The sequence below is a fragment of the Vicugna pacos genome, chromosome 7 (assembly GCF_048564905.1).
Source record: "Vicugna pacos chromosome 7, VicPac4, whole genome shotgun sequence".
NCBI lineage: Eukaryota > Metazoa > Chordata > Mammalia > Artiodactyla > Camelidae > Vicugna > Vicugna pacos.
This window is the reverse complement of record NC_132993.1, coordinates 21,446,788-21,468,539: the sequence shown is the minus strand read 5'-3', so window position 1 is coordinate 21,468,539 and position 21,752 is coordinate 21,446,788. Positions and strand designations below refer to the sequence as shown.

General features: G+C 49.2%; 1 protein-coding gene and 1 non-coding gene across 7 annotated transcripts in view; both read left to right on the top strand.

Annotated features, from left to right (window-relative positions):
• Positions 1-6,036: 6,036 nt before the first annotated feature.
• Positions 6,037-6,166, top strand: LOC116278836 (small nucleolar RNA SNORA33). The gene has a single exon (XR_004188192.1). It is a non-coding gene; the product is annotated as a small nucleolar RNA SNORA33 (small nucleolar RNA).
• An 8,844-nt stretch (positions 6,167-15,010) lies between these two features.
• Positions 15,011-21,752, top strand: part of LOC140697544 (uncharacterized) — a 32,544-nt gene continuing 25,802 nt past the window's right edge. For 3 of the 6 annotated variants that reach the window (XM_072965410.1, XM_072965409.1, XM_072965411.1), the window contains exon 1: positions 16,155-16,228. In XM_072965410.1, coding sequence (XP_072821511.1) covers positions 16,184-16,228 — 45 coding nt within the window. In that variant the 5' untranslated portion in view covers positions 16,155-16,183. Of the gene's footprint in view, positions 15,148-15,239; positions 15,497-16,154; positions 16,229-21,752 lie in introns of those variants that run through there. The other 3 variants (XR_012074688.1, XR_012074686.1, XR_012074687.1) reach the window with 2 other exon arrangements.

Sequence of the window (21,752 nt, the reverse complement as noted above, 5' to 3'; positions counted from 1 at the left end):
ATTAGAAGGTAGAAACTTTCAGCTATAAGATGAATAAGGTATGAGGATCTAACATATAACATGGGACCCTTGTTGAATACACTGTGTTGTATAATTGACATTTGCTAAGAGAGTAAAACTTACATGTTCCCACCAAAGAAAAAGGATAAATATGTGAGGTGATGGATGTGTTCATTAACTAGACTGGGGAGAATCCTTTCACAGTAGATACATGTGTCAAACCATCATGATGTACACTTTAAGTATCTTACAATTTTATTTGTCATTTATACCTCAATACAGCCAAAAAAAGAGAAAAATGATCCATTTACCTATGATTTGAAATGCTAATGCATGTGTATAGCCATTTGTCTTCTGACTCTTTTTGTGGTGGCTTTTGCCTTACAGACATTTTTTTTTTATTTCTATAGCTGAATTTCCCCATCTTTTCTTTTATGGCATCTAGGTTTTGTTCTGTATTTTAAAAGACTTTCTTCACTTTGAGATTAAGCAACTCCTTTCATGGTTAAAAAAAGTTAAATCAATATATATCAACACAGTAGATCTCAAATAATAATATTGAGTGAAAAAAAGCAAGATGTTGAATGAAATGTACAGCATAACACTGGTTTATGTAAATAAAAACTGCAAAACAAAGTATATATTTTCTATGGACACAATTATGTACATAAAATTCATTTTTAACAATTAGAAGGAACTCACCAAATTCATAATAGTTTTTCTCCTGGCAATGGAAAGGGATTAGGATTGGGTGGTGATAGAGGTCAGGGGAAACGTTAGCTTTATTTATTATGCCTAAAGTTTTTTGGTCGGGAACACTGTATTTATGAACTATCTATATAATTTTAAAAATATAAACATAAAATACAAGGCAGAAAAGCAAAAATGCCAAAATATCATACTGAGGTTATTTCTTGGGGGTGAGAATACAGATAATGATTATCTTTACCCTTATATTTTTGAGGGGCATTATTTCAGTTTAAAACTTTGCCATTCAGGGAGGTTACAAAAAGCAAATGAACTATTATATATAAACTGTCCCATAGACTGAAATGTGTGTTATTATAATAGAGTCCCAATATGTATTTGCTGATCTGGAGGTGGAGGAGCAGTGACAACTGCTTTGGAGAAGTCTTGCTGTCACATGGAGCAGACACTGGCCTTCTGCTGTGGCAGAGTGGGGACGGTGGACATGGGGACGTGAGTGAGTGTGGGTGCTGGCAGCCCAGCAGGGTGGGGGTGGGGTCGATTGTTGTCAAGAGCCCAAACTTTTGAGTAAGAGCCACTTGGGTTCAATTTCTTACTCTAACCCCAAGTAGTTATATACATTTCAGGCGTATCACTTAAGCTGCCTGAGCCTCGGTTTTCTTATCTGTAAAGTGGGAGTAATAATGCTTACTTTGCAGAGGTGCTAGTAGTTAGTGACCTAGTTCTGCAGATCTTGAGCTGGTTGAGTTCAGTCCTCCACGTACCTACCCCTCCCTACCTCTACCCCATTCGGACAGAATGCAGGATCCCACCCCTCTTTTCTGGGGCTTGAGGGGTATGGAAAGGTTGGGAGGGGAGGGGCTGTGTTTCCACACACGGAAAGCCAACAGGTGCACTGGGCAAAGCTCTGCTTCTGCTGGCAGTTATCAGGCCAGGCTGAATGCTGGCAGAAAGGGCAGTGAGGGGATGCCTTCGTGTAGATGGTGGTAATAACTATTAGATGGAGCAGTGGGGGGGTAGGTGGTCCCAGGCAATGACTCGGCTTCCTTTGGGTGCTAGGGTTTCCAATAATCCTCCTTACAGTGGTCTTTGGCAAAGTCTACTCTCTGAGCTCTTTTCAGGCAAGGGCCCGCCACTTCTTAGGAAACTGCCCTTTCAGGAAACCCTTCTCCCTCCTCAGTTATTTCACAATAACACTTGATGGCTCATTAACCTAGAGCTTTCCCCTTTCTGGGAAGGATGAAACCTCCTGGCCTTCCAGAGCTGCAAACAACAGGAAGGCAAAGGGAAGATGGTCTGAACTCCCACACCTGCGGCAAAGGAACTGAGACCTTGCAGTGCCTGGCACAGAGACGATAGGAAATGTGCTTCCCGCCCCAAACACTGGATAAGCAAGTGATATTAACAGGTAGCTAACAAATTGGGGAATTGCTGACTCCAACGAAGTTAAGTAGGTTTATTGTGGGATTTGTCCGAACCTTTAAATTCTACTGCCCCTTGTGACTTTTCAGGGAGAAATTTACACAGGAGGACTGTACACAGCTGCCTAAACTTCCGGCACTGTGTGGGACTCTTGTTCAAGGAATAAGTGTAAATGTCCCATGGAACCCGTGTCTGAGAACACTGTTTCGGAAATAGATTACGTAATTGGATTACAGCAATTTTGAATCGTGATCATCATCATCAAAAGAATGATGATCACTCTCTGCCTTATGAAGATTTTAGGCTTTCGGACTGTGGCTGCGGGTGGGAGGGTCCCCCAAGCTCAAAGCACCCAATTTCATGCTCTTGGGATTGACGGGTGATTGTTAATCATGGGAGAATGGGGCAGGGCAGGGGTCTCCAGTTTTAATCAACTGGGGGAGCTTTAGCCCCCATCACCTCTCTCTCCCCACCTGTTTGAGATCTGGGTTCTCCGTACACCATCCCCTGAATTTCTAGCTTTTCAACACAAGGCCTGATGTCCAATACATGTATGGTGTTTTAGCCATGATACAACTCCTCACCCGGGCATATTTTTAAAAGCGTTTTCTTATTGCTAGGGTGAAGTAGATTAAAGCTCCTCAGATTTGAAAAAGAGTAATTGTGCTTGGCTAGTGAGGGCTTGTATCTGTTAACTTCTATTTGATGAAAACTTCAGATTTAGAAAAAAGTAGAGAAAATTGTTTCATAAAGCCCTTGAGGGGATTTTGCTCAAAAGGTTAGCTTCTAACTTGTTGAATGGGATTACAAAGCAGGATTTTTTACAATTAAACTTTTAATTTTGAGATAATTGTAGATTCGCATGCACTTGTAAGAAATGATACAGGGAGATCCCCTGTGCCCTTAACCTTATAATACAAAACCACAACCAGGGACGGGTGCTGATACAAGCCACTGATCTTACTGTGATTTCCCCAGTTTTACACGTACTCCTGTGTGTGTGTGTGTGTGTGTGTGTGTGTTTATTTCTACACACAACTTCATCACGTGTGTAGATCTGTGTACCACCACCACAGTCAGAGTGATTCTGTCACCCTGAGTTTCTGCAAATCTAGTCAGGGGGTTTCAAGTGTTAAATGTGAGAGACCATGGAGAGAGCAAGTTCAAGGGGGAAAAAAAAGGGGCAAGACCCTGTGTGATAAAATAAGAAAAATGTATTTGATCTCTGCCCCATTTCCTGGCACAGAGCTCCTAAACCCCTTGGAATTTCCAGGGTGATAGGAAAGTTTTTTGGTCTAAAGAGGCAACTCTTGGGGGGTTCTTGGATGGGGACTGGTCATAAGAAAAACCAAGCTAGGATTAGAAGCTTAGAACTTTCAGCCTCACCTCCCATCCTCTGGGGCTCTGGCCTGAGGGGCTGGAGATTGAGTTAATAATTGATCATGCCTATGTGATGAAGCCTTCATAAAAATCCCTAAAGTATGGGGTTCAGAGAGCTTCCAGGTTGGTGAGCATATCCACGTTCTGGGAGGGTGATGCACCCCAAATCCTTGGGGGCAGAAGCTCCTTTGATTGGGAACCTTCCACACTTTGCGCTATGTACCTCTCTCCTGGCTGTTCATCTGTATCCTTCGTAATAAATTGGTAAACGTAAGTGTTTCCCTGAGTTCTATGAGACTTCATAACAAAGTATCAAACCTAAGGAGAGGGGCATGTGGCCCCCATTTGTAGCCATGATGGACAGAGTTGTGAATAACCTGAGGACCCACTACGTGCGATTAGCTGAAGTAGGGGCAGTCTCGTGGGACTGAGCCCTTCACCAGTGGGATCCACATTAACCCCAGGTATTTAGCATCAGAACTGAATTGTAGGACACCCAGCGGGTGTTCAGAGAGTTCTAGAATTGGTTATTGTGGGGGAAATCCATACATTTGGTGTCAGAAGTGTTGAGTCTAAAGAAGAAACTGTGTATTTTTTCTTCATCTTAGAAGACTGAGGCAGCTGCCTGGGAGAGGGATTTCGTGGAGAGAACAGAGAAGTTTAGAGAAGATTTTCAGAAAGTTCTGATGGCCAGTAAGTGACACAACTCCTCCATTTCCCTGAGAGAACCTAAAGAATCTTCCATTGATGCCTTTAGAGTCAGATTTGGTGCTGAGGAAGGGAGTGCTGAGGTCCTGACTCGGGTAGGAATTCCTAATCAGGTTTAAGTGAAATCTCAGCTGATCCTTACCACCATCCAGACAGGGTTGGGCAGGAGATCTTATGTTCAACAGAAGTGACTTGCCCAGGGTCACACAGCTGGTAAGCAACAGGCTCTGGAAAAATCCAGGGGGTTTCCCTGCTCTCTGGGCTCCAGATCACATGTGGCTGCATCCATCAGGACTCAAACCAACCCAAAGCGGCAGGTGTTGGAACGCCTGCTTCCCCCAGATCTACTTCCCTGTGGGCCCTCCGAGAATGGTATCACCCCTCAGTCATCCCTGACTCCGCTCCTCTCTCACCCCCACGTCTTGCTCATCAGCACGTTCTGTGCTCCAGCCCCCAGAACGCATCTTGAATCCTTCTCACCACCTCCAACAATCACCCAGGTCAAGCCTTCTTCACTACCTGGTGGATTATTTTGCAAAAGTCTCCAAAGCAGGTTTTCTGCTTCAACAGTCATCCAGCCTGAATGATGTAAATCAAGGGTTGGCTAATGATGGCCCGTAGGCTAAATCTGGTTCATGAGCTAAAAGTGATTTTTATGTTATTAAATGATCAGGGGGAAAAAAACCAAGGAATAATGTTTTGTGACATGTGAAAATATGAAATTCAGATTTTATTGCCCATAAGTAAAGTTTTATTGGAAAACAGCCACACTCATTCCCTCATGTATTGTCTGTGGCTGCTCTTACAGAGCTGAATCATTGCAACAGAGATCATACGGCCTTTACAGAAAAAGTGTGCCAGCATCACCCCCTTCCCAACCTCCTCCATGGGCTTCCTCTTCCTCTCAGAGTGAAACTTGAAATCCCAAAGGCCCCTGCCCACCTCCCTGACCCATATTCTTTCACTTGTCTCCACCATCATCACACTCTGGTCGTGCTGGCTTTGTGCGCCCCCCCACCCCGCCACCACCCATTTACTGTATATGCTAAGTTCTTTCCTCCTCTTGCCTCTGAACTGCTGTTTCTCTGTTTGGAATGATTTTCTGCTCTTTGCATGACTGACTCCTTTTTCTCCGAGTCTCCTCTCAAGTGTCACCTCTTCTGAGAGGCCCTCTGCTCCTCCCCCCATTGCTCCATTTCATTTGTGTTTATCTCCTTCATTGCACTTTTGTCTACTTATTTCCCTTTACCCCTCCAGGGTAGAAGCTCCATCTGGGCAAAGCCCATACTGGGTGCTCAATGATTGTTTGCGAATGAATGAATGAATGAATGAAGGCATGACCTTTCTTGGCCCAGGAACTGTGTCCATTTCTCTAGCAGCGCGACTTCCATCTCGTGGATTGAGATAATTCCCACCGGCTCCTTCCCAGTGTTTTATTCTCCTCTTGGGTCCATTGCTGTTATTAACCACTATGAGTTTCTTTTCCAAAAATGTTAGCCTTAAGTTATTCTGCAATAAACCAAGGAGACAGCTGGTACTTAACTAGTTTAGAAAAGAAATACTTCAGCAGGTGAAGAGCTCCTTCTTCTACTATCAAGAGACCCAATCCATAAAAAGATTCATCTTGAAAACATCCAAGTTTGGTGGTTGCTACAAATATAAAAAGTTTCAACTCACTTTCTTTTCTTTCTAAGTAATAGGAAACAACCTCAGCCAATGAACACAACAAATTGCTGGGGGTGTGGATATGTGAAAAGCACAGTAACTGGGCTGGATTGACTAGGTTTTGCCACAATTGAAAAAGAAAAAGAAAACACAAAGCCAGCCAAAGAATCTGCTTACCTGAATATGTTTCTGCAGAAATTTAAGAAATGCTGGCAATAGGAAAGCCATCTTACGAGTATTAAAGACACTGAGGTTTTTAAGGTCCCTGAAACTGGTTACAAAGGAAAAAAAAAAAAAACAATCCCCAAATCTTGGTGTCTGAAAAGAACACAAGTTAGGTTTATATCCTGCCACTTTATATCTCCAACCCATTGCACATGGTGGTCACTCAGGGATCCAGTTTGGTAGAGCAGCTGCCAACTTGAATACTGCCAGTTGCCCTGCCAAAAAGAGACCTCATATGCTCTCCTGGAGAAGAGCACGGAGCACTTCACCCACCAGCCAGGGCTGGTCTCACAGGCTCAGGTCCCAACCACAAGGGACAGGAAGGGCAATCCTATCCTGTGCCTGAAAGGGGGTAGGAGTACTTGGTAAACAGCAGTAATGACAACCACATAGGGCAGAGAAAAAAAAAAAAAAAAGAAGGCAAGAAAGATGGGAGCCAAGAAAGAAAGGCCTCAGAAGCTCCGAAAGGCATGTCAGTGAGACTAACCGCCCTGGTCACACTCCTGTGTTCACCTGAGCTGTAAATTGCTACGTGTCATCTATTGCCATGGTGTTTGAAAAGCTGATTATGCACTATTCAGAGATCTTCAACAACTCCTTACTCTTAAACATTTATAGCACCCTTCCAAATGGGTGAGTTACAGCAATCCTCCTCAGGTGAAATTATTCTCCGAGCTCTTGCTTCCACGAGCAGAGGCATGTCATCCCTGGGGGACACACAACCTGAGGCATGAACTCCATATGAGGCACGGTTGCTCACAGACTCACACACACCCTGCAGTAAGGACTGAATTGATAAAAAAAATGACTCAGATTTCTCTCTAGGGCTGACCCTAAAATGCGTTTCCCATTTATAACCAACCCTTCCAATTTGGTCAATATTTTCCTTTGGAATGTCGTTCATTGTCCAACAGAACTGTCTGCAGTGATGGAGATGTTCCGTATCTGTGCTGTCCGATGCAGTAGCCACTGGCCACCTTTGGCTCTTGAGCACTTGAAATGTGATTAATGGGACTAAGGCACTGAATTTTTAATTGTATCTAATTTTAAGTAATTTAAATTTGAATAGCCACATGTGGCTAGTGGTAGCTAGTGGTACTTTATTGGACAGCACAGCTTCGGAGTAAAAAGGAAAACTGCAGCTTTGTACTCAGCTCCTATCTTGGCTGCACTAAGGAAAAGATACCAGTGAGCCAGAAAGAGCAATATAAATGCTGGTCATGCATGTTCGATTCTATCATCACTTTCTGACTCACACTGCCCTGCACACGATCTCCTACCCAGGGAAGATGTCCAGACTGTTTCGTATATGAGTAGCTTCTGGTTGGAAAAGGGGTGGTGTTGGACCATTGACCAAAGCATATATCATCCATCCATAGGCTGACCAGAACCTAGGAAGGTGGCCTGTTTGGAGCCTCTCAAGGAGCAGCAGTGATCTGACTAAGCCTATCGGACTGCCTCCCTTGGAATTTTAAAGGCTTGGCCTATCAGCAGTGAGGGGAGGCAGGAGCAGGCAAACCAGGAGAAACAGAGACATTGAGGTTGAGAAAGCTGGGTTTCCAACAGCTGTCCTGTTCTAACCCTGGCTGCCAGCCACATATATCCTTAAGCAAGCAAATAAGGTACCCTTTCCTTTAAAGTAGACTGAGTGACTATTTTTTCTTTGCTTCAAAAGAAATTAGGTAACTAAAATTCCTCTAACTCAGGGTTTCTCAACCTGGGTACTGTTGACATATGGGGCCAGAGAATTCTGTTTTGTGGGGCTCTCCTGTGCATTTTAGGTTGTTTAACAGCGTCCCTGGCTTCTACTCACTGGATGCCAGGAGCATCGCCTACCTACCTCCCACTAGTCATGATAACCAAAAATGTCTCCAGACATTGCCAAATGTCCCTTGGTGAGGGGCGGGGGACAAAAATCTTCATTCCCCACCCCCTTGAGAATGAACTCTCCAACTGTATCCCAAGTCCACCTCCTCTGGCCTCCTTGAGGACAAAAAGATAAAAACAGCAGTTTATTCCTAGCAACTCACAGCTCTCCCTCCCTCTCCTCTCCAAGCTAAATAAAGATAGCTTTTTTAGTCTTTTTCCTAGAGCCTGTTTCACAGATATTGATGGCGACATCTAAAGATGAGACTGAGACCATTTGGTCGAGAGGAACTCTGTTCCCTTAATGCTCCTTATTTATAGAGACAGTGGGCAGACACATCTGTGCAGCCTTGGGACAGTGACAGCTCCGTGGTCAAGGAAGGGGGACCTCCAAGCTCAGTGCTGGGTCCACCCCGTTCTTCCCATGAACTGATTCAGACGTGCTGAGCCAACAAACTGCTGATTTATTAAAAAAAGAGGAAATGATCCTTCAAGGCCATCAACATTTGTATTTTCCCGTGCTGCTGAATATCCCAACTGTTTCTGGGATCTTTCCGCTTGATATTTTCACGGACACCTCAAACTCGGTCCAGCATAACTCCTTGTCTTCTTCCTCAGATCCGTGCTTTACCAGTGTTTTCTACCATGGCCACTAAGTTTCTCGAATCAGAAGCCTGAGAGTCATCCTCTGAAACGATGTGAAAGAAAGAGATTGGTAGGAGAGTCTGGAGAGGGAGATAGTGGCCAACTCACGGAAGCTTTTCAATCATGATGGCTGCCTCCCCTTTCTTATCAGCCGTCCCCTCATTTACTTCCCACAGTTTGACTTGCATCCCCATCATGCCACTCTGAGCGCCCTCTTGAAAACTCCCAGCATATTCACAAGTCCCATCCACAGGGAGGGATTTATAAATGGTGTGTATGCCAGAGGGGTCAGAAATCTTGGGGCCACCTTAGAACTCTGCCTACCGTAGCCCATAAGTCTATACTTTACTGCCCCCTGTTTCAAACTCAACATATTCAGGAAAACAGTTTCCCAAAATGACTCCATTTTCAACTTCACAATTTAAGAAAATGAGGCAACTGTTAGCTCTCTCCCAGTACCTGAATTCCTCTTCTTTCATGGAAACAGAATCCACTTCTATCATTAGGTTATCAGAATTTTTTATCTGGGTGCAAGGCCACTTAGAAAATAAAGACCACACTTTTAACTTCACTTGTAACTAGGTGTGGCCATAGATTAATTTCTGGACCGTGGAATATAAATGGAAGTGATGCGTGGCAGCAAAAAGAAACCTCCCTCAAAAAGTCCCTGGGTCTTGCCTTTTGCCAGTTTTTTATTCCTCTCTCCATATGGATGCTAGAAGCCAAGTGCCAGCTGGTACCACGATGATAAAGACCATGCCCCAGATGGCAGATGAGTGAGCTGTGACTTTGTGGAACAAAGCTGCCTTCCCAGCTTTGAACTGCACACCACTGGACTTTCAACTGGTAGAGAAATAAACTTCTATTTTGTTTAAGTCATTGTTGATTTGAGTTACCTGATACTCAGAGTTAAATATATAATCCTAACCAACACAGGTGTTGCTTCCTTGGTCCTGCTAGACCTGAAAACTTAAATTTATTTCTCTTCCCTCAATCCCTTTAGACTCTTATGTCCACAAAGGTCCTAAATCCTGTTGATTATTCCTTTGGCTTCACCTCACACTCATCCCTTCTTTTCAATGTCTGTTCTGATCCCAGACTACTCTCTCGGCTGCATCTGGCTCCCTCTAATTGAGGCGGCACAAGCCCCAGACTCCTGAGGTATCACATTCATCATGTCGTGCCTCATCCTCAAACCCTGAAATCTGGCCTCCTGTTGTGCTTATTGGGATAGAGCCCCAACATGTCACCCTGCCATGAAACTGTTTCATCATAGATCCCCATCCCTTTGAGTTTCTCCTGCCTCTGGTACAGATCTTTCCAACATCCAGAGAGTCCCCCCAAACAACCCATTTTGGCGTTTGCTTTATGCTAGAGATCTTCAGCCCTGGCTGCACATTGAATCATCTGGAGCCATTGAACATAATCAGTGCCCCAGGTGTTAGCATTCAACAGGTGAAAGCATTATCTCATGTGAGCCACAAAGCAGTCCCGTGGGATGTAAGTACTGTCATTGTCACCATTCTACAGATGAAGAAACAAATTTAGGAAGTTTAGGACACCATTCCTGGTCAGACGGACAGTGAGAGGGGAGGCAGGATTCCAAAAAAAAGGACTTCCCTCTGAACCACCACTGTGTGGTCCTTCGAACTATATTACAGTATTACAAATTAAAAATAATTTCTGATAGCATGGCACATAATTAATGGTCAATAAATCACAAAGTGCAAATGAAAATTTGAAAAATACAAATGCCAAATCTTCATCCTAGAACAGTAGAATTTGAGTTTCTTGGGAGGAGGGCCTGAGCATCTTTGTATCATCTTCGGGTTAAGCCTAGGTTTATCCCAGGGTGACTTCAGAGTGAGCAGTGGTTGAGACCCACTGCTTCATATAGTTGCTGCCATCTATCTGTCCTTCTCTCGTTCCCTCTCCCCACTCCAGATTCTATTCACCTCTTGAGGTTCAGTCCAAGTAACACCTCCCTTTGTGAAGCTGGCTGGCTTTCTCCAGCCTGGGTGCTTCCTTTTCTGAATGTTGGTTGCCAAACTTGTCCACACCAACCTAGCTGGCACCTATTCTACCTCTCGATTTGAATCCAGCTCTTGGCTTTATGCCATTGGATCCTTGGCAGGTTTTCCATACTTAATCATTTGCTGCTTAGCTACCTCCACCTTTGCCCAAAAGAGCAACAAGCATAATTGCCCCTCTATCAGAAGCAAGACCCAAATTTAGGGTCCTGCAAAGTTGTAACCTTGGCTCAGCGCTCCCCTCACAGGTATGGAAAGCTAGGAGGATGTGGGGAACGACTGCGGTTAAGGGGCAGGAGAACTGCACAGCAGGTGAAAGGGGGGAAGCTTTCTAGGACTCTCAGATGCAGATCTGGAGGTTGGTAAGATGATGAGGAGTTGCTGGTGCCTCTAGGGGAGACGTTGGACCCATAGACTGGGAAATGTTAAGAACAAAGCTTGAGCAGGGCCTAGAATAAAATCTGGTGGTCAAGGAACAGGAACTGAGAGGGGAACAATTTGAGCAAAAATAGCATTGGACCATTTGAGATTGTTGAATGGCTGAATGAATGGATCTTCACTTGGTTTGTTGGGAAGAACTTAGAGTGCTGTGGCATCCTTGCTCGGTGCAGGAGACCTCCAGACAAGAGGGGCTATAAAAGCATCAGATGAATGACTTGTTGGGCAGGAGAGGGCCTAAGGCCACCAGAGGCCCAGCCAGCTGGAGGCCAAATCCCAAGAGAGCTGCTCATCCTGCCACCTGCCCACCACAGCCCCCAGGTTCAAGAGGCATAGGGCTCCTGTTGTCTGGGTCAATTTCCACTGAAGTCAAGGGTGTGACCAGGTCTCCATGTCTGTGCTGATGACTCTCCTTGATTGTCTCATTTCACCAGTACATGAAGCAGAAGGTGAAAATAGTCCCAGGGAAGGGGTGTCACTTGACTTGTTATATGGTAACTTAATGGTAGTGCTGGGATTAGAAGCCAGTTCTCATTCCCAGCCCAAAGGTCTCAATCTTTTGGGGGCTCAGACCAAGGCCTCAAGTGGGGATGAGGGGACTGGGTGGCTCTTCTCCTGGCCTCTCTGTGTTCCACAGGAGACCCAGGTCTTCTTTGACTGAACCTGTTCTTGCAAACTAAGTGGGGGCTGAGTGGGGCATGGAGCAGCCTCTGGGGAGATGGTCTGGCAGGCTCCCCCCAAGATCATTGGCCTTTCTGATCCCATTGCCATCAGCAGCACACAGTGAGGTTAGCCATGGTCTTGTGGGCCCCATGAGAGGCCTGGCATGAAGATCAGCTCAGCAATGAAACCTGCTGTCCACCTGATCAGCAATATCCTGATCTTCCCAGGCTAGGGGTGGAGGGAGACGTCCAGGTTTATTCTAGAGCATGATTTTATTGAACAAGCCAGCCAAGTGCTCAACACATCAAAGGACCCTTTCCAAGGGACTCATCATTCCTACAGCTCTGCTGAGGGCAGCCCCCACACCCCACTGGGTCCTACTCCAGTCTGAACTCAAGATCCTACCAGCCAAGTGTTGTCAGTCTCTGGACATCCCAGGAGCCTAGAGGTGGCCTGGGACAGGGACCCAGACTAACTTACCTGGGTTGTTTGGATTCTCCTCTTCTTAGCAGTTTGAACTTCAGAGAGAGGGCCAGAAGAAAGCAGGGACATATGAGCTGCTGAGCAGCCTACGTGACTGAAAAACCCTGGCTTTTCTATCAAACAGCTGATTGGGCAGATTGTGAGTTTGACCCAGGTGGGTTTCTTCCTTCCATCACCACCCCCTCATACTCCCAGATTGCCAGACAGGCTCTGCAATTTCCCCCAGGTTAGAAGAAAAGTAGGAAGGATGCTCTGCTAGGGCCTCCCTCCTTGGGACTAGGTGGAGTGGGGCATCTCCAGACTGACCCTGCCCAGGTTTCTCTCAGCCCAGGTCTGCAGAGATACCACCATTGGCATCATTGTCCATTGTTCAGTTCAGAAAACATCACTTGAGTGTCTACTCTGTGCCTGGGCTGGGCACAGATGAGCTATGTAGGGCACATGGAGATGGGCAAGACCCAGTTCTGGCTCTAAGAAGTTACAACCCAGCAGGGAGATGTAGAAATTACACAGAGAATAGTAATTCAGGGCAGAATATGATCAAAGCCATAAAAGCCCTTCCAAGTGATCCACGAACTAAGAACAGGTGAGCTCATATCCCAGAGGACAGAGAGGCCTGCATGGAGGGGTCAGCATTTGACCCAGGCCAAATGCTGGGGATGGGTGGACTTGGACGTGGAGACAGTGTGGAAATGGTGGGGCTGGGGCAGGAGATCCCCAAAAGAAGGACTGTCAGTCACTGGGATCAATAATTAATGTCAGCTGCTGTGCCAGGCACTGTGCTAGGAGTTGCTGGGGAAACAGAGTGCCACATGTCCCTGCCATGGTCCAGACAGGCAGGTGATGGCCAAAGCTCAGTGGGACCAGAGCTGTGGGTGAGAAGGGCAGGGGTGAGGGGATTCCAGAACATGTAGCCTCAGTGCACGTCCTGCTGGAAATTAAACCTAGAGAAAGAGAAGCAAAGCCAGACCACATTCCCCACCACCCGCACCCCTTGCCACCACCACTCAATTGAACTTGAATCTGAAGGCATGAGACACATACTTTGCAGCTTTATTCAGAGGCTGTTGATGTGGAGGAAAAGATCACAGATGCCATCCTTCTGGGGGCTAGGGCACTCGATGTCAGTTTCCCCAGTGATCTTTGATTGGCTTTCTTCAAAGGTGTCACCAAAGAGAGTGTACACATTGAGGAGTGTGGTTTCACTCACTGTTGAAAAAACGACCCATGGTGGGTAGGGGTGGAGTGGGGGTCAGGACTAGGAACAGGGCATGCCATTTCTCCAGCACATTCTAGGAATCATCTCTTGTCATCTTCAAAACAGCCTATGGAGTGAGCTTTATGACCTGGTTTTACAGATGAGGCCACTGCAACTCAGGGAGGGAAAGGCATGTGCAGCAGGAGGACACACAGCTCACAAACGGTGAGGCCAGGACTGTCCTCTCCAAAGCCTGTTCTTTGATCTGGTTGCTGACAGGGGCAGATGAATTTATCCACGAAGGTCAGTGCGTCGGTGCCTATGTGTCACCTTTGTGGTCAACAAAGGCCAAGAGAGGATACCTCCGGTTAGGGTGTTGTCTGACAGGCATCCCTCCCTCCTCGCTGCGGGAGAGGGTGCTGTGTGAGCCACGTCACTGCTTTGAACTTTGCACACAGGCATAAAGACACAGAGTCCTTGGGGGACGTGCCTTTAAATCCCAGGCACCTCCCACCCCCACCCCCCACCCCCCGCCTCCACAGCCAGAGAGAAGCCCAGGCTGGAATGAAGCAGAGACTTCTCTGAGGCCTCTGGGAGGAAGGGGAAGTCTGAGCCGTTTCAAAAGGTCCTCCTTGCTCCCCCACTTACACTTCAGAGCTCAAGGGAGCCCGCCGAGCCGGTTCTGCCCAGCGGGCTCAGCCCTCGCGCTCAGAGTTCCGACACCCCTCGAGCCGCCTCCCCGCCTCCGCCCAAGGCTAAACGTTTGCTATTTTGATCCAAAGGAGCGTTCTCCTCACCCTCGCAGCGTGAGTCAAGGGCCCAGTCACGGGAGGACGGAGAGCTTACAAAAGAGCCTCTGAAGCTGATGCCCACGTTTCAGCCACATCTCTTTTCTGCTAGATACCAATCTCCCGAGAGCTGGAGCGAGGTGACGCTCAAAAAAGTCGATCGCTCCCCAGCAGAAACGATTCTGGAGCCCGTGACAGCAACCCTGGCCCTCAGTACTTCCGTCCGAAGTCAGTTCTCTCCCGCTGCCAAAGGGTACAGGGGCGCCAAAGTGTGGCTTGGCTACGGGCTGGATCCCTGCAGGGTTTCTCCCGCACGTGGGGTCCCGGCGCAGCCAAAGGAGAAAGCGCAGTGGTGCGCCTGCCTCCTGGGAGAGGAGTCCTTCCTGCTCGGGTCTGTATAGGTGGATGGGGATGGGCGTGTGGAGGGAGGACGCCCCGCCCGCCGGCCGTGCCGGGTCGTAGGGTTGGAGGAGGGAGTTCGTCCTTCAAATCTGGCAGGGCAGGAAGCCCTGACCTGGACCTATCCTTTTGCCCCGGAGATCTGGCCACACACACTCCATTAGGTCCCTGAAAGAGCCCGAAAGCAGGGAGCGCCTGCCCGAGGTATACAGACCCAGGTGTGTTGTGCATTGTGAGTGGGTGTGTGTGGGTGTGCGCGCTTGCAAGGCGAAGGGGTCTCGGCGTCCCCCGCACTCTCTCTCTGGGATTCTATATTTTGCCTTCCTTTGTTCTCAAAATAGTCGGCGAGCGCGCTCAGCGCTGCCCTCGGAACGGGTGGGGGCCGTTGCGCGCTCGCTGGCGCGCGCAGAGTTAGCTGCAGGGTTACAAACAGTCTCTCCCTGCTCCCCCGGCCTGAATTAATGTGTTACTATTTTGGGCGCGCCAGTGTTTCCAGGGGAAACCTAATGACGCAATGACGTCAATGCAGGTCAGCAGCAGACTCTCCAGGAGGGCGGGCGGGTTCCCGGCTTTCAGGCTCGGCGCAGTCTACGGGCGACAGGGCGCTGACGAGGTGGCGAAGGCGGCGGGTGCGGGGGCGCGGGAACCCCGGCCAAGCCCAGGGACCAGAGGGCGCTCCCTCCCAGCGCCCGGACCCGGGTAACTTCCCGCTGCCCGGGACGGAGTTTCTCTGCTGCCCACGGACATGAGGCGGCGTAGAGGGCAAGTGAGATATCCCCACTTCCACCTCACCTTTATCCAGGGGAGCCAGGGAAGCCTGAGGAGCCAGCAGGTCCGGACTCGCTGAGGGAGATCCACGCGGGGCCTACCACGCACAGGTACGCGCTGGTTCTCAGGGTGTCCCCAGCATGGGGGAGGGAGACACTCACACTCACTCCTGTCCACACTCCTCTCGTGTTCTGGCACCCTAACTGGGAGTCTGGGGAAAGCAGAAGTGGTGTCTGAGACCTAGCCCCTCCTCTATCTCCCCCATCTTTCTGAGCGTAGGGTTCGCCTCCCTGGCCCTCTCCAGCACCTTATCGGTCGCAGGCTAGAACTGGGGCCTCCCACTGGCTGTGCCTCCCTTGGAGGCGCCATCTGAGGCCAGGAAGCCAAGTGGGAAGGACGTCCAGGCCAGACTTGGGGATGTGAGCCTGGAGTGGCAGCCTCAGCAGCCTGGAGGGGGAGCTGTGCCTGTGTACAGGGCGCGTGTGTGCTTGGTGTGTGCCTGTTCTGGGAGCACGCCGTGTGTCCATGGGGTGTGTATGTATGCACTCACTGAAGTCTGCTGTGCAAGTGTGTCAGTACCATACGTGTGAGAACACCTCATGCACCCTCCCTTGACCTGTAGCCAGGGTACCTGCCTGGAGTGTAGGGAGCCAGCAAGGGGCCAGCCCAGGTCCAGGGTCTTTTCCCTGCTCATCTGCAGCAGCTGTCCCTGATTGCTCCCTACCCCCAGCTAGGCCGTGGCCTGCTTTCGCGGAGCTGGCTGTTGTTTCGGGAGGAAACACTTCTCAAAGCTCAACATGCCTTCTTACTCCAACTCATTTGTGCCCTTCTCTCCTTGGAGCGTGAGTAGAAGAGGAGGGAATCCCTTTCCATCCACCCCTTCTCACTCGGGGCAAGGCTGTCTCGTTAACTGCTCTCCACCCGATCGGCTGCAGCTCTTCGTTTTCAGCACCAGGGTGAGGACAGCTCCAGGCCTGCCCCGGTGCCGCCTCTTTCCTCCCCGCGCTGAGCGCCAGGCCTGGGAATGGGCACCCCCAAACCCGGCCTCTAACTCCTGAACCCGACCCTAGACCCTCCCACTCCACTGCCCTCACCCCAACACACACAAGTCTGGCCCGTGCCTCCCCATCCTGGACCTATGTCCGGAGGCCGGAAGCTTGGAGGCTAAAAACCAGTTTGCGAAATTTCCTAAACTGACTGGCAGGTGTCACTGCGTGGCGGCCTGGCTTCCTCTGAGGGGTAGTGACCCTGAACAGAGGCTGCTAAGGCCCCGCCACAAGTTCCCCTTTCTCACCTCAGTTTATTAAAATAAGTAGATAAAGCCAGATTCTTTCCCCCCAAAAGCGAGCTAGCCTTCAGAAGGCACTGGCAAGATCCAGGATTTTCTGGATTCTCAAAGAACAATTAGTGGCCCCTGTTACCCTTTCCAGACATCCTCACTGCCCCGCTCATTCCTCTTTTCCTAAATCTAGGCCTCACCTAGTAGAGGGGCAGAGGGTGTGAATCCTACCCATCTCTCGGCTTTGGGGCTCTGGATGGAGGGATGTCTGCAGTTCTAACCAGAGCCGTGCCCTAAACTGCCCAAGAGACCACAAAAGTAATTTTTGTGGTGGCAGAGCTCTGTGTAGACCACACTTGCTGGACTGAGACCTCTGAGATAGCCCCTACCACACTCCAAGTGGAGTCCAAGACACAGCCAGTCTACCTGTGGCTCTCTCCACCCCTGCTTTCCTTTGGCTGATGAAAGCACCACAGATGGTGCTGGAATATTGTCCCAGACACCCCTCTCCACCTTGCTCAGGTGTCTACTTACTGTCATCCCAACCCCTCCAGGAAGAACAGAAAGGGTCTGCATGATGAACCAGCTGATTCAGGGATGCGTGAAGAAGCTAAAGAAAAGTCACTTCTCCATCCTACCCCACCCTATTTCAGAGGCCTTTGGCAAGCTGGGGACCATGAATTTCTTTCTCTACCTGGAAATCAGAACATTTCTTCCTCCCTAGATAGTCTCCTCTCTCAGGTAGCAGATATTAGGCTGACATTTTTATATCTGGCGCAGGGGCAGATCCAAGTGTTGTCTTTGTCCTAGTGCACCTATAGCACTAGAGGAGGTCTGCACTTAGGGAGGAGGGTGCCTCTTTACAGAACTCTGGGACCTGGGGTGACGCATGCACACTGCCAGCAGGAAATGGCCTTTTCTCTGAAGAAGCCATTGTTCAGCTTGCTTCTGAGCTATCAGAGTGAAGAGAGAGGGAGAAAAAAAAAAAAAACAACCCAGAGTAGGGACAAGGGAAGGAGAGACAGTCACCCCAGTCCAGTGACACTTCCTTCTCACAGGGTAGATGCTTAATCCTGGATCCTGAGTTTCCACGAGTCTCAAGGGGAGTCAGGAAATGGCTGTTCTCCCAAAGGAGTTAATTTTTATGACAGCGCTGTGTGTGACTTGGTTAAGGAGGTGGCAGTTGGGCAAACATGCAAACAGCAATGTAGCTTCCACTAAAGGACAGTGCCCCCTACCCTGTGCCCCAGGATTTTTGCTGCTAAAATTTGGTCCTCTGGGAGTAGCAGAGTTGCCACCATCTGTCTAGTCCCACTCCTGGCTACTTTCCAAGCTTCCCTGGTTCCCTGGCTTCCTTCTGTGCTCAGTTAGGTAACATCTGGCTGTGGCCTCAGGAGAAGGCTGGCCAAGGTCAGGCAGTTAGAAAGATGTTTGCCCCATGGGTCTGAACCTGGCTTGTCTTTTTCTGTGCACAGTAGGGACCTGGGGAGGAAAGCCAGAGAAGATGAGGGACCCCACCCTGCAAGAAGCCTGCATGTGACATTGCACCAGGTGTGGGGAAGAGCCCAGGTCTCTGAGATTGTCCTTGTTTGACCACAGGCCAGAGACACTTCTGGATCAGTTCTCATCAGGGAGCTGGACTGATTCAGCACCATTCCCCACACAAGGGGCCTTCTGGCTCCATGCTGATTATTTAAGCAAGTCTTTAGGATGAGCCTCACTTTCTCCATCTGCATAATGGGGATTAGCTGAAGCAGGGATGGTCCCCACAGTGTAAGGGTCAACTTATTCTGAGGGTACCTTATTCTGAAAGTGTATTAGCATCTGATATCAGAGTTGTCCAGGACAGCTGGCTCCTAAAATGCCTGGGTTTCTGGAAGGCTCAAGGTGCCTTGTAGCATGGAAAAGGCTGACCCCACATCCAGTGGTAACTTCCCTGCCCCCTGGCCATGGCCTCATCCTCTCCCTGTGGATGGAAGCCTAAGCCCCATCATAGCAGTGAGAAATCAGGGACTCACTGCTGTTAGAGAGGTGCCCAATGAAAAGCATGTGTGAGGAACAGCTCCACACTGGGCAAAGTGACACAAGTCTAATTCCCAGCTCAGGGTTCTGACTGGCAGTCCCCATTCCCCCAAAGGTCAGGAGGGCTAAATAGAAATAGTCCTAAAGTTTACTCTTAGGGCCAAGAAGCTCGAGGTATTGCCTCCTATAAGGAATCATGTAGAGGCCTCCGGATCACCTCACTGCCCATCAGTGGGACCCCTGGGCCCATTGTGACCCAAGACAAGATCTGAGTGAGCTAGGACAAGGTCATGGTGTTCTCTTCCCTATGCGGAGCTTCCCAGGAAACATGGCTCTCAGCCCAAGGTCAACCAGCCTTTGGATTCTGCAGCCCTCAGAAGTGAGACGGGGGGTGGGGGAGTTGTCTCCTTGGCGTAGGGGAGCAACCCCACAAGCAGTGCTTCTGCTTCCCCAGAGGCTGTTGGTCACAGGATTGGCACTGACAGTGGGTTGGGGGCAGGCATTAAGCCCTACCTTCCCTGTGTGTGTGACCTTGGACTGGTCATCTCTCTGCACAGCATGGAAACAGAGATATAGTATTTGCCCTAGTGCCTCACAGGCGGCCGCTATCTGATGAGTACAGTGAAAATAAGCATGTCAGTGGATGGAGGGCTGCTGACCCCGAAAGAATGAGAAGACCCCAGAATGCCGTCTCCCCAAATGCTGTCTGGCCAAGTTCTGTTGTCAGGGTCTCAGCCACTCCCTGTGCATGGAAGTCAAGCACCGCCACTCAGAAATGCAAGGAGGACCCTCTCCCCAGAAGGATAGGGATTTAGGGGGTTTGTTGAGTGTCAGAGCCCCACAGTCTTACTAAGCCATATGTTCTGGCCACTTCCTAGTCATTTTGTTGGTGAAAGAGAAATCCCCTGTGCTGGATAGTATGAGATGGTCGGACATACAACACCTGACAATGGACAGGTGAGACTGGCAGGAATTTATCAGTCACGTGCACTCACAGCCTGGCGGGGAGGACTTTGCGTGCCATGCCAGGCCACATGAGGGGCCATATGGGGGTGTTGCACTCAGGAGCTGCCCTCCAGAACAGGGCGAGCCAGCAGGGGCTGCGTACAGGCTATGCAGTGACAAGAGGGTGGCTGCCCCCTGATTCTTATGGGAGGTTGTGATTGTCTCATTTGAATAATTTCTTGGCCTGGCAGGGAAGTGAAACCCATTAGGTTGAAGACCAGGCAGGGTGCAGCTGTGGGAACTGAATGGGGAGTCTTTCCAGCTGGGTGGGAGACATATCTAGAAAGAGCAGAGAACTCTCAGTTAGGGCTTTGGAACTCAAAGATGTCACGGCAGCACTTGAAATTTTGGGCCTCATAATACAATGCCTCAGGTCCTGCGCCCCATCTCATTTCATCTTCGTGACACCTTGTGATGGAGTTACATTTCACAGATGAGGAAACTGAGGCTGGGTAATCAGCCTAGACCATCCAGATCAGGCTTTGTGCCCTGGCCTCCTGACTCCATAGCTCACTCTCTCTTGTGCTGTCCATCCGTGAGAACACCTACAAACTACAGCTACTTCTCAAGGTAGGCACAGTGAGCAGGGCTGGCCCCGGGGCAACCCCACCATCTCCAGATGCCCCGGGAAAGCCCTTTTCCTTTTCAGAGCAGGATTCTCTGCAGCTTTGCTTCTAGTTGGGTTGTAACTAGAGAGAACCAAAGGCCCTCTTTGGCTCCTCTTGAGCCTAGACTGTGGAGCTGAGGAGTGGATTTGCACACAAAGTCATTGGCGTTTCTATTCTGATGATCAGGGTGGGGACAAGGTGTGGGGTTAGACTGACCACAAGGATGGAGACACCTGGCTCTCAGCCCAGCTCCCCACTCTCTGTGTGGCTTTGGGCAAACGTGTCCTCCTCTGGGCTCAGGGTTCTTAACAACAACCAGAGGGGGTTGATTGAATTCAAAAGCTCTTTCAGGTTTGTTGTGCTGTGACCCTCAAAGACTCTAACTGTGGAATGCCAGGCCGGATCCCTGTGGGTACAGGTATTTGAAGGCAGGTAGCAGGAGGGCGTTTTCGTTCCCTCAGAGTTGGAGAGAGTCACAGTGACTTAGTGCCTTGGGGTGAATACATGCTGGGATGCTGGGAGTGTGAATCAAGACCCTCCCCCAGCCCTTAGCCCAGCCAAGGTCTCATGTGCCTCAGGGAATTGGCTGGGCTCTTTCCAGAACAGACCTATTTCCAGAAGATGCTCTAGGGACAGAAGAGTTTGTGTAATTTGATTTTCAAGAAAACCAAAAAAGAAAGCTGGCTGGTTTTTAGAGCCCTGAAGCCTGCAGCCCAGACTCAGCTCAGACAGACAGGCCCCCCATGCAGGCCTGTCTCGCAGCAGCGCTTGCTGTTCCTTTTAACTCCTCCTGCCCTTACTGGAGGGTTGCTGGATTTATCAGATAAATATGCAGGATGCCTAGTGTCCATTTTAGTTTCAGATAAATACAGACAATGTCAAGATTCTCTGGTATCTGGGACCCTGTTCCCAGCCTTTCTTCATACCTTGTGACTCTGGGTTTCTGCTGCTTCCAGAGACAGGAATGTGGCAGGTTGGTCCAGGGCCTTATACATATATATATATATTTATATGATATATATACATACACACACACACACACACACATATATATATATTTATATGATGCTGATAAAATAGAAAATAATGATAACAGCAGCTGAGGAAGTTGAGTTCAAGCTCAGGCAGCCAGGGGCAGTGGGGTGGGAGGCTGGTCTTGAACCCCACTTTTTTTGTCTTCATCTCATACCAGCACAGATTTGCAGAGACAGCTCGTAAGAGAGGCGTCTGGTGCAAACCCACAGGCTCCTTGCTATGGGTCAGGTGGCCGCGCTGCGGTGTGTGCAGAGAACAGCAGGTGTGCCCTGTCCCTGCCTGGGCCAACCAGCCCACTGTGCAGCCTCCAGGCCACAGGCCAGAATGCTTTGCAGGGGTTGTGTCTGATTCCACCTCTCAATCTGCCTGCGGATGCAAGTCCTCGTGACTTCCCCTCTGGTGGCCTGGGCTGCTACT